The following is a 12,602-nucleotide window of genomic DNA, read 5'->3' as shown; positions in this document are numbered from 1 at the left end:
GGGGACTATAGTTTTGTGTTGTGTCTGGAAACAGGTGGGGACTATAGTTTTGTGTTGTGTCTGGAAACAGGTTGGGACTATAGTTTTGTGTTGTGTCTGGAAACAGGTGGGGACTATAGTTTTATGTTGTGTCTGGAAACAGGTGGGGACTATAGTTTTATGTTGTGTCTGGAAACAGGTGGGGACTATAGTTTTATGTTGTGTCTGGAAACAGGTGGGGACTATAGTTTTATGTTGTGTCTGGAAACAGATGGGGTCTATAGTTTTATGTTGTGTTTGGAAACAGGTGGGGACTATAGTTTTATGTTGTGTTTGGAAACAGGAGGGGACTATAGTTTTGTATTGTGTCTGGAACAGGAGAAGAGTGTTTGGAAACAGGAGGGGACTATAGTTTTATGTTGTGTTTGGAAACAGGAGGGGACTATAGTTTTGTATTGTGTCTGGAACAGGAGAAGACTTTAGTTTTATGTTGTGTTTGGAAACAGGTGATGACTATAGTTTTATGTTGTGTTTGGAAACAGGAGGGGACTATAGTTTTGTATTGTGTCTGGAACAGGAGAAGACTTTAGTTTTATGTTGTGTTTGGAAACAGGAGGGGACTATAGTTTTATGTTGTGTTTGGAAACAGGAGGGGACTATAGTTTTGTATTGTGTCTGGAACAGGAGAAGACTTTAGTTTTATGTTGTGTTTGGAAACAGGAGGAGACTATAGTTTTATGTTGTGTTTGGAAACAGGAGGGGACTATAGTTTTGTATTGTGTCTGGAACAGGAGAAGACTTCAGTTTTGTGTTATGTTCAGGAACAGAAGGGGACTATAGTTTTATGTTGTGTTTGGAAACAGGAGGGGACTATAGTTTTATGTTGTGTTTATCCTTCTTTCAGTTATCTTTTCTGGGCCCTATCTTCTACAAAACTATCGTAGGAACTTTTACTTAGGATTAAGGAGATTGTGTCACATATCAAAAGTAGGTCACTCTGACCTTTGAACTACATCAAAAGTTTTTCCAGAGCCTATCTTCTACACTTCTTATTACTAAAACTTCATACTTTGGACTGGATCCACCTTGGTGAAGTGGTGTTGTGTGTGAAAAGTCGATCAATGTGACATATATTTTGACCTTTGACTTACGCCAAAGAAAACATTTTTCCAGACCCTATTTTCTACACTACTTATCATGAGAACTTCATATTTGGGATATGGGTTATGTGTATGAGACTGTGTCACTTTAACCAACATTTTGACCTAGGAAGTACATCAAAGAAAAATATTTGTCTGTGTTATCTCCTTCACTATATATAGTAAATGGCTGTTGCTAGGGGACTGTAATCTGTTAAATTAATTGTCTTCTGTTTATTCTTGTGTTTATTAGTAAAGTATGGATTTGTTCTACCTGCGCCTTATAATATATTATACTATAAACAAATTATGACTTGTAATATTGTACTGTACAGAAGTAATGACTTGTAATATTGTACTGTACACAAGTAATGAATTGTAATACTATACTCTACACAAGAAATGACTTTGTAATATTGTACTGTACACAAGTAATGAATTGTAATATTGTAATGTACACAAGTAGTGACTTTGTAATATTGTACTGTACACAAGTAATGACTTTGTAATATTGTACTGAACACAAGTAATGACTTAAATTTGATTGTACACAGGTAGTGAAGTTGTACGAGATGGAGAATGATAGAACAAAACTTATGACATTGTTTTGTGCTGAGGAAGACCCACATGTAGTGAAGGCTGCAGCAGGAGCGTTGGCCATACTCACACACAGTCCTGTTGTCTGTAACAAGGTGTTACAGGTAGGTTACATGTCTATAACACACACACAGTCCTGTTGTCTGTATCAAGGTGTTACAGGTAGGTTACATGTCTATAACACACAGTCCTGTTGTCTGTAACAAGGTGTTACAGGTAGGTTACATGTCTATAACACACAGTCCTGTTGTCTGTAACAAGGTGTTACAGGTAGGTTACATGTCTATAACACACAGTCCTGTTGTCTGTAACAAGGTGTTACAGGTAGGTTTGATTTTTCCAATTTTTTGATAAGTCCAAAGTACTTATCAAAAGCTTTTGCAGAAATGTAGAAAGCTAATATTTACAAAGAAATATGAGATATGTGAGGTGAAAAAAAGTTATTTCATATCAGTATTTTTCTTCTCTTTTATGAATTTCTGAACATATTTTGGACACCATTTGCATTTAATACTGTAAATGTATTGGAGCTGTACATGTTGTATTTAAGAGCTGAAATATCTTACCAAAATGATAATTACAATACTTCTGGTGAAAGAATGCTTTCAATGAATTGCTCCGAAAGAAAGGAACATACTCTTTTTGCAAATGGAGAAAAATTGTGTGTTCTTATTATACCCCCCCGCAACGAAGTTAGGGGGGGTATACTGGAATCAGGTTGTCCGTCTGTCCGTCCGTCTGTCTGTAGACACATTTTGTCCGGCTAACTCCTCCTAAACCTGTGAACCGATTTTGATGAAACTTTGCAGGAATATTAAGGATCATGTGTAGATATGCATGCCCCTTTCTTTTTTTGAAAATTTTGGTTGCCATGGTAACTGGTCACTATAAACAAGTTTTCTAATAAATGTCCATAACTCCTCAGTTATTTGACTGATTGTATTCAAACTTAGTAAAAAGATGTAATTCAGAAAGGCCAATAATTTGACATATTAGACGTTTCCCAAACTGTTACCGCGGAAACACAATCCTGGCCTCTGATTGGTCAAAATTTATATATTGTCCAATTTTGACCAAATTTGGTATATAGGGTTATTAGGGGATGCCAAACATTATAAAATAGGTTTCGTTGCCATGACAAACATGAGTGTTTAGTGTAGATCAAGAACATAACGGCAGACATTTTTTTGTCTCTGTGGCCCTTCAGTGGAAAATATTACTTCAATAAAGATGTAAGTATTGCAAGACTCTCTTGATCATGAACAACATGTATTCCACCCCTTCTGATTTCCAGAAATGCAGGCACATGCAGAATATGTCAATTACTCTCAGAATAACACTTTAACTTATCCATTGACTCGTTGCAGTGTGCGGGGGGTATTGGTCAGCCATCTAGGCGACATTTCTAGTTTTAACTCTACTTTTCACAAGAATGTTAAGAATAATGATTGTCATTTAATTTTGATGATTTAAGTCTGCTTTTTACAGGAATGTTAAGACCACTGTTGGATAGCCTTGTGGGAATTAAATTTTTTTTATAGATAAACCATTGATTCTGTAGATAGAACTTGATTACATCCCTTAACAAGCAGGAATGACACTAAAAAGACTTCTGTGGTTGCTGCTGTGGATGTGGCTGCCACACACCTAGTCTTTGTTGTTTTTAACTTACCGTTTAAATTTTGTTACAGGTCAACTCCTGGTACGAAATCCTCCAGGGTCTGGTGGTTGAAGAATCTCCAGAGGTCCAGCATCGAGGTTGTTACATTGTTATGAACCTGATGTGTGCTGATAAGGATATAGCTGCAAAACTTGTTGAAGGACAAATGTTGGAAATATTAATGGCTCTGAGTATTTTAGATGACCCATCACGTGTCCAGGCATGTAAATGTGTGACTACTGCTCTCGAAAAAGCTGTTGAATTTGAACTTATCAAAGCCTTACCTAAGAAGTCATGAAAACCCATAAGATGAAATTATGACTGAATGTGGAAGATGTCATTGCTAATTTCCCTTTAAAAAGGAACAAAGGTCTTTGAAGAGACTATTTTTCACATGATTGATAGGGCATGAAGATGACGGGCAGATTTTTTTCACTTCTGTCTAATCACACTCAATAATTTTTAAAATAACCAAAGCTGTATCCTTTGAATTAGAATAATGATAATAACAACAGTAATATTTTGGAATATTTTCTTCAGGTGAGCAATAGAATAGAAGTCCTTATAACACAACTAGTAGAATATTAGAGTGTGATGTTTCTATGACTACACGGCAACCTTCATCTTATAACACAACCAGAAGATTAGAGTGTGACGTTTTGATGTCTACATGGTCACCTTCATCTTATAACATAACCAGTGGAAGATTAGAGGTTAACTTCACAATCACCTTTATCATTTTGTCTGATGAAGATGATCTTGTAGTCATCAAAATGTCCACTGGTTGTTATAAGAACTCATATTTTAATTACAAAAAAGAAACAAATTAACAAATCTTAAAGACAAAATTCCAGAGGATTACTCGGCTGCAGCCAATTATTAGACCCTTTCTGTTTTAGGTCAGTTGAGACAAAGTCTCATGGTGACCTATTGTAATCATCTTTGTCCAGTGCCATGTGTTGTAAAACATGCATCTGTCAACAACTTAACAGTTTTGACCTTTTCTCAGAAACACCCTGAACTGATTTCAATGAACTTTTGCAGAAACTTTCCCTGGCCTACAATGATTCAAAATAGTGAATTATACAGTCCCCATGCCACAGGGGCCATAAGTGTCAAATTGACTCGGATTTCAAATATCTTCTTTACAACATCAACATATGATAGAAACAAATGTTCTTCATAGATGAAAGTGTCTTAAGGTGCTTTACTGCTTTACCAACAACATGAATTTCATGGCCCCAGGGTCTCACAATCCCCATGGGGAAGGGGGAAAATTCACTATAGTTTATATTGGAAAAATAGGTTTTTGAGCATAACTTCTTTCATTTCCATTGAAATGTTTCAAACTTGGTTTGAATTACGAGTGAAGGATGACGTCTAGACGGAATGCTTATATTGATCCTAACTGACCCCCAGGGACTGATGGGCAGGGCCAAAATGTCAAAAATCTTCTCAAGACCGAGATATGGTAGAATCAAATGCTCTTCATGAATGGAAGCTTCCTAAGGTGCTTTTATTACCGAAATAAGTCTCTCATTTCTTCCTGGGGAGGAAATGTTAGAAACTGTACTGTAATTTTCATAGAAAAATTGCATTTTTGAGAGCATAATGTTTATTTCCCGCTGGAAATAACTTCGTAAGAATCATTAGTATAGGATGACAGTTTTGATAGAATGCGTGTATTGACACTAGCCTATCATCATCAATGATTGTCACAATTTCTGTTCCTTGACACTTGATAACTATCATTTAACCTTTATATTCAATATTGCTTACCTCAGGTGACCATCACGGCTGCTAGGCCTCTTGTTTTATCAGATTCTAGTGTTAGAGCAGTACAGTACATCTTGTATTGGTAATAAACTTAACATGAATACAGAGCTACCGAATCTGACCATCCGATTCCTAGTTCAGGTGAACCTTCCTGTAGGCAGTTCTTGTTCAAATTCTATATTTTCATGACTCAATTTTCGTGGTTTTTTTTTTTTAATTTTCTGTCTAAAATGTTTAATTACTGTATTGTGGATAATTACTGCTTGTTTAAACAGTTGGTAGGATGTAGAATTCAATTCCCAAATTTCGAGTTCGAAGGTCATAAGCTGTATTTTCTTTTAAGAGATATTGATGCGATTTTCACATCACAGTTTCATGATACAACAGACCATGAGATACAATTCTGTATTCTTTGGGTTTGTCATATCTATCTTAATTGATTAACTTCTACATATTTGTCTTAATTTTTGAAGTTAATATCACATGAATGAAAGTTGGTGTACAGTAATAGTGTAATACATCTTTGTGTGGCTATTTAAAGAATTTCATTGTCAAATATAGTGTTACATATTCTGTGAAAGGATAAAATGTTTGTCTGTGGTATTTTTGATATTGTGTGGCTGAATTTCTCAAACTTGTCAAAGATTTTAGATATTTTTATAACATGTAAATATGTACACCCTGAAGTCTTCCATAATATCTGTATCACCATGTAAATCACTCTTTACTAATGTTGAAATTTTGAGATGTTTTGTTAAGAAAAGAAATAATATTGGTGAGTTAATTATCTTGTAGGACTAACATTTTGTGTTGGTCTTTATTGTGGCCATTTGATTGGCTGTGAAATGTTTGGTATTGAACTTCTCCCTCACCCCTCTAAGTAATGAGGGTATATAGCATTCACCGAGTCCATGATAACCTTGTGTACAAAATGTCTCACGAATCCAGGATTTAGTTCCTGTTTACATCATAGTATCAACTCACCAAAGTCTTTACCAATTTAGATTTTGGCAGTCATGGGTCAAGGGTAAATGTCAAAGGTCAACCTTGACTATAGATTTAGATGAGAAGAAAATGCGAATTCCTATTAACTTCGTTTTTATATCATCATGTCCGTGATATAGCAAGTCAAACCTCATTTGAATATCCAAGTTACTGTCAGATTTACATAGATATAGTCCAAACCTCAGTCCGGGAAAGATTATAGAGTAAACCTCAGCCTGGGAAAGATTATAGAGTAAACCTCAGCGAGGGAAAGGTAGACTGAACTCCTCGGCCTGGAAAGGCAGAAAAGACAAAACTGAGGATCCCTGTCTAGACCAATAAAATGTGAGTTTATTGCTAAATGTGGTGTTTTCACCAACATAATAATATTACATAGATACATGTTGTATCAAATGGTTAATAGGTGAAATCATGTTTATTGTAAATAATTTGTACAAAATCACAATTATTTATTGAAAATATTAATTTATAGTAACATTGATTTTATTGAAGTAGAATAAATTATTTCATAAACAATTTTGCAAATGAAGACTTTGAGCAATTAGGAAGATTTAAACTATTACCAGAATTACTTTTTTTTTTTAAGTTTGAAAAGTTCCAATGCCATATTGTTTTAGAAACTCAGATTTTGTTTTTACAATATATTTATGTATTAACTTAATTCTGGAAATTTAGTTTTCCTGTTCAAGTTGTGGATGGTGTATTATATAAAATAAATTCTTTTTTAACCATGGTTCAGATTATTGCAGTAACCAAAATATTTTAGTTAAAACTAATGTCTGTCAGTTTACATGATTAGAGTCACCTCCCCTTGAAGGTTACAGGATTAGAGTCACCTCCCCTTGATGTTTTTTTGTACCTGGAATTGGTCTCGTAGAGGCAGTTGTGAATGGTAACCATGGTTACATGAATCATACTACAAATAAATCATAAAAAAAGATACAAATTGTTTGTATAATTTATTGTAACACATTTTTGTACTCTCATTCATCAAAAAGATCTTTACTTACAACATTCCAGAGGGATCTTAGCACCCACCATTGTTTGATCTTTATTTGTTCTTTAAAAGTTGGATCTTTTCCCTTCTTTTCTCTGCTTTTGCTCTTCATTATATATTGAAGGTAAAAGTCACCCTCTTGAAATAACTGATAATCTTTAACTATGAAGGATGGTTGCCTGTTGGCCATATCCTTTTTATCTACATCAAAGGGGCACAAATAAGGATTAAGAGAACCTACATATGAAATGTGAGAAAGATTCATGTGTATATCTGAAGGAATAATGAAAACCAAATTTTTATTTTAAAAATCCAAGATGGCTGCCTTTCTGGTCTTGTTTTTGTGATCAGTCAGAAAATCAAAATTATTATTATAGTAAAACCAGTGAACAAATCTAACCTACATTTGAAATCTGAGAAAATCCATCTTAATCTTCCTTACAAAATAATGTTAACGATCTTCCATTGTCGAAATGACCATTCGTCATACATTTCCCCCCATGGTCAGTCCCAAAATCAAAAGGGCACAATTAGGGGCCATGGGATCTTCATATCCATCCAGTACTTCTAATGAAAGGAATGGTAATAACAAGACTGACTGACATGCATATCATAAATGTAAGGGTGATTTGAACAGCTCATCATGTATCTGAGGATGATGGGCTAAAATTGAAGTGATTCCTATTCTCATTTTTGGCTGGGTTGCACATAGTGCAAATCCAGGTTATAGTATGGTGAATGCAGGGTAGGTGGGTGGGCGGGGAAAAGGGGTACCAGTTTTGTAGAATCAACTTCTCCTAAAGTTTTTGACGGAGACGCTTGAAACTTTGTAGGATGCTTATATATATGTTGAAGATGTGCACCTCCCATTATGGATTCATTCTGGACAATTTTTCTAGATACTCACCGAATGAAACACCCTTAACTGTCTTATAAATACCATATAACATTGCACTCATCCCGCAACCCAGCCAATGGTGGCTTTGCCCCATTTTTTTCCTTGTCTTCAATCATTCTGCATACTGCCTAATATCAGACAAGGAATAAATAAAACCAAACAAACCTAAATAACAGTAACAACACTGGCTCTATGTCTGAATTGAAAAAATAATTTCTCACACACAGGTCTTGTCTTAATAACGTGACATCAATGTAATTTTTTTCAGTGTCATTTTGTAAAATAATGCACTTCCATTAGTAGCTCCTATAACAGTCTAATCTACTAATCCTGTAGAGGATACATAACTTCATGTATCCAACAAACATCTATTCCTCACCAATAACTTAACAGTTAGTCAATGCCAGTTTTGAGATAAATAAAAATAAAATCAGTTAGACCATTTTCGAGATCAATCCTGAAATGATTTCAGGTCAATACAACCGCTAAGGATTTCTAAAAAAAAAAAAAACAAGCTTAAATTCCAAAATGTGAATTCTGTTTGTTTTTCAAGATCAATACTGAACACATTACCACATATGTGAGAGAATACAAGTCATTATAAAGGATTATTAAACCACTATCAGAGTCATTATAGAGGTTTGTTAAACCACTATCAGTCATTATAAAGGTTTGTTAAACCACTATCAGTCATTATAACGGATTGTTAAACCACTATCAGTCATTATAAAGGTTTGTTAAACCACTATCAGTCATTATAAAGGTTTGTTAAACCACTATCAGTCATTATAAAGGTTTGTTAAACCACTATCAGTCATTATAAAGGTTTGTTAAACCACTATCAGAGTCATTATAGAGGTTTGTTAAACCACTATCAGTCATTATAAAGGTTTGTTAAACCACTATCAGAGTCATTATAACGGATTGTTAAACCACTATCAGAGTCATTATAAAGGTTTGTTAAACCACTATCAGAGTCATTATAAAGGTTTGTTAAACCACTATCAGAGTCATTATAGAGGTTTGTTAAACCACTATCAGTCATTATAAAGGATTGTTAAACCACTATCAGTCATTATAAAGGTTTGTTAAACCACTATCAGAGTCATTATAACGGATTGTTAAACCACTATCAGAGTCATTATAAAGGTTTGTTAAACCACTATCAGAGTCATTATAGAGGTTTGTTAAACCACTATCAGTCATTATAAAGGATTGTTAAACCACTATCAGTCATTATAACGGATTGTTAAACCACTATCAGAGTCATTATAAAGGTTTGTTAAACCACTATCAGAGTCATTATAAAGGTTTGTTAAACCACTATCAGAGTCATTATAGAGGTTTGTTAAACCACTATCAGTCATTATAAAGGATTGTTAAACCACTATCAGTCATTATAACGGATTGTTAAACCACTATCAGAGTCATTATAAAGGTTTGTTAAACCACTATCAGAGTCATTATAGAGGTTTGTTAAACCACTATCAGAGTCATTATAAAGGTTTGTTAAACCACTATCAGAGTCATTATAAAGGATTGTTAAACCACTATCAGAGTCATTATAGAGGTTTGTTAAACCACTATCAGTCATTATAAAGGATTGTTAAACCACTATCAGAGTCATTATAAAGGATTGTTAAACCACTATCAGAGTCATTATAAAGGTTTGTTAAACCACTATCAGAGTCATTATAAAGGTTTGTTAAACCACTATCAGAGTCATTATAAAGGATTGTTAAACCACTATCAGGGTCATTATAAAGGTTTGTTAAACCACTATCAGTCATTATAAAGGTTTGTTAAACCACTATCAGAGTCATTATAGAGGATTGTTAAACCACTATCAGAGTTATAAAGGATTGTTAAACCACTATCAGAGTCATTATAAAGGTTTGTTACACCACTATCAGAGTCATTATAAAGGTTTGTTAAACCACTATAGAGTCATTATAACGGATTATTAAACCACTATCAGAGTCATTATAGAGGTTTGTTAAACCACTATAGAGTCATTATAAAGGATTATTAAACCACTATCAGAGTCATTATAGAGGTTTGTTAAACCACTATCAGAGTCATTATAAAGGATTGTTAAACCACTATCAGTCATTATAAAGGTTTGTTAAACCACTATATATTATAGAGGTTTGCTAAACCACTATCAGTCATTATAAAGGTTTGTTACACCACTATCAGAGTCATTATAGAGGTTTGTTAAACCACTATCAGTCATTATAAAGGTTTGTTAAACCACTATCAGTCATTATAAAGGTTTGTTAAACCACTATCAGAGTCATTATAAAGGTTTTAAACCACTATCAGAGTTTATAAGGTTTGTTAAACCACTATCAGAGTCATTATAAAGGTTTGTTAAACCACTATCAGAGTCATTATAAAGTTAAACCACTATCAGAGTCATTATAAAGGTTTGTTAAACCACTATCAGTCATTATAAAGGTTTGTTAAACCACTATCAGAGTCATTATAAAGGTTTGTTAAACCACTATCAGAGTCATTATAGAGGTTTGTTAAACCACTATCAGTCATTATAAAGGTTTGTTACACCACTATCAGAGTCATTATAGAGGTTTGTTAAACCACTATCAGAGTCATTATAAAGGATTGTTAAACCATGATAGAGTCATTATAAAGGTTTGTTAAACCACTATCAGAGTCATTATAGAGGTTTGCTAAACCACTATCAGTCATTATAAAGGTTTGTTAAACCACTATCAGTCATTATAAAGGTTTGTTAAACCACTATCAGATTATAAAGGTCCACTATCAGAGTCATTATAGAGGTTTGTTAAACCACTATCAGTCATTATAAAGGTTTGTTAAACCACTATCAGTCATTATAAAGGTTTGTTAAACCACTATCAGAGTCATTATAAAGGTTTGTTAAACCACTATCAGAGTCATTATAAAGGTTTGTTAAACCACTATCAGAGTCATTATAAAGGTTTGTTAAACCACTATCAGAGTCATTATAAAGGTTTGTTAAACCACTATCAGTCATTATAAAGGTTTGTTAAACCACTATCAGAGTCATTATAAAGGTTTGTTAAACCACTATCAGAGTCATTATAAAGGATTGTTAAACCACTATCAGAGTCATTATAAAGGATTGTTAAACCACTATCAGAGTCATTATAAAGGTTTGTTAAACCACTATCAGTCATTATAAAGGTTTGTTAAACCACTATCAGAGTCATTATAAAGGTTTGTTAAACCACTATCAGAGTCATTATAAAGGTTTGTTAAACCACTATCAGAGTTTATAAAGGTTTGTTAAACCACTATCAGAGTCATTATAAAGGTTTGTTAAACAACTATCAGAGTCATTATAAAGGTTTGTTAAACCACTATCAGAGTCATTATAAAGGTTTGTTAAACCACTATCATATTATAAAGGTTTGTTAAACCACTATCAGAGTCATTATAAACCACTATCAGGTTTGTTAAACCACTATCAGAGTCATTATAAAGGTTTGTTAAACCACTATCAGAGTCATTATAGAGGTTTGTTAAACCACTATCAGTCATTATAAAGGTTTGTTAAACCACTATCAGAGTCATTATAAAGGTTTGTTAAACCACTATCAGAGTCATTATAAAGGATTGTTAAACCACTATCAGTCATTATAAAGGTTTGTTAAACCACTGTCAGTCATTATAAAGGTTTGTTAAACCACTATCAGAGTCATTATGAAGGTTTGTTAAACCACTATCAGTCATTATAAAGGTTTGTTAAACCACTATCAGTCATTATAAAGGTTTGTTAAACCACTATCAGAGTCATTATAAAGGTTTGTTAAACCACTATCAGTCATTATAAAGGTTTGTTAAACCACTATCAGAGTCATTATAAAGGTTTGTTAAACCACTATCAGAGTCATTATAAAGGTTTGTTAAACCACTATCAGAGTCATTATAAAGGATTGTTAAACCACTATCAGAGTCATTATAAAGGTTTGTTAAACCACTATCAGAGTCATTATAAAGGTTTGTTAAACCACTATCAGAGTCATTATAAAGGTTTGTTAAACCACTATCAGTCATTATAAAGGTTTGTTAAACCACTATCAGAGTCATTATAGAGGTTTGTTAAACCACTATCAGTCATTCTAGAGGTTTGTTAAACCACTATCAGAGTCATTATAAAGGATTGTTAAACCACTATCAGTCATTATAAAGGTTTGTTAAACCACTATCAGTCATTATAAAGGTTTGTTAAACCACTATCAGAGTCATTATAAAGGTTTGTTAAACCTCTATCAGTCATTATAAAGGTTTGTTAAACCACTATCATTATAAAGGATTGTCATTATAGAGGTTTGTTAAACCACTATCAGAGTCATTATAAAGGTTTGTTAAACTATCAGAGTCATTATATAAGGTTTGTTAAACCACTATCAGAGTCATTATAGATAACACACACTGGTCTATGTGTGGATACATCTGTCTGGTGTAAGACAAGGTAACACACACTGGTCTATGTGTGGATACATCTGTCTGGTGTAAGACAAGGTAACACACTGGTTTATG

The 12,602-nt window shown here is 33.6% G+C and overlaps 1 protein-coding gene across 1 annotated transcript in view; it reads left to right on the top strand.

The window, feature by feature from the left end:
• Positions 1–7,096, top strand: part of LOC132549890 (protein unc-45 homolog B-like) — a 46,238-nt gene extending 39,142 nt beyond the window's left edge. The window contains exons 20-21 of the mRNA XM_060213863.1: positions 1,673–1,819; positions 3,407–7,096. Coding sequence (XP_060069846.1) covers positions 1,673–1,819; positions 3,407–3,673 — 414 coding nt within the window. The 3' untranslated portion in view covers positions 3,674–7,096. The remainder of the gene's footprint in view (positions 1–1,672; positions 1,820–3,406) is intronic.
• The last annotated feature ends 5,506 nt before the right edge of the window (positions 7,097–12,602 follow it).

The sequence above is a fragment of the Ylistrum balloti genome, unplaced genomic scaffold (assembly GCF_031769215.1).
Source record: "Ylistrum balloti isolate Yb309-2 unplaced genomic scaffold, AGI_CSIRO_Ybal_v1 Utg370086, whole genome shotgun sequence".
In the NCBI taxonomy this organism is placed as follows: Eukaryota; Metazoa; Mollusca; class Bivalvia; order Pectinida; family Pectinidae; genus Ylistrum; species Ylistrum balloti.
The sequence above is the reverse complement of the archived record's forward strand: the minus strand, read 5'-3'. Positions and strand labels throughout refer to the sequence as shown.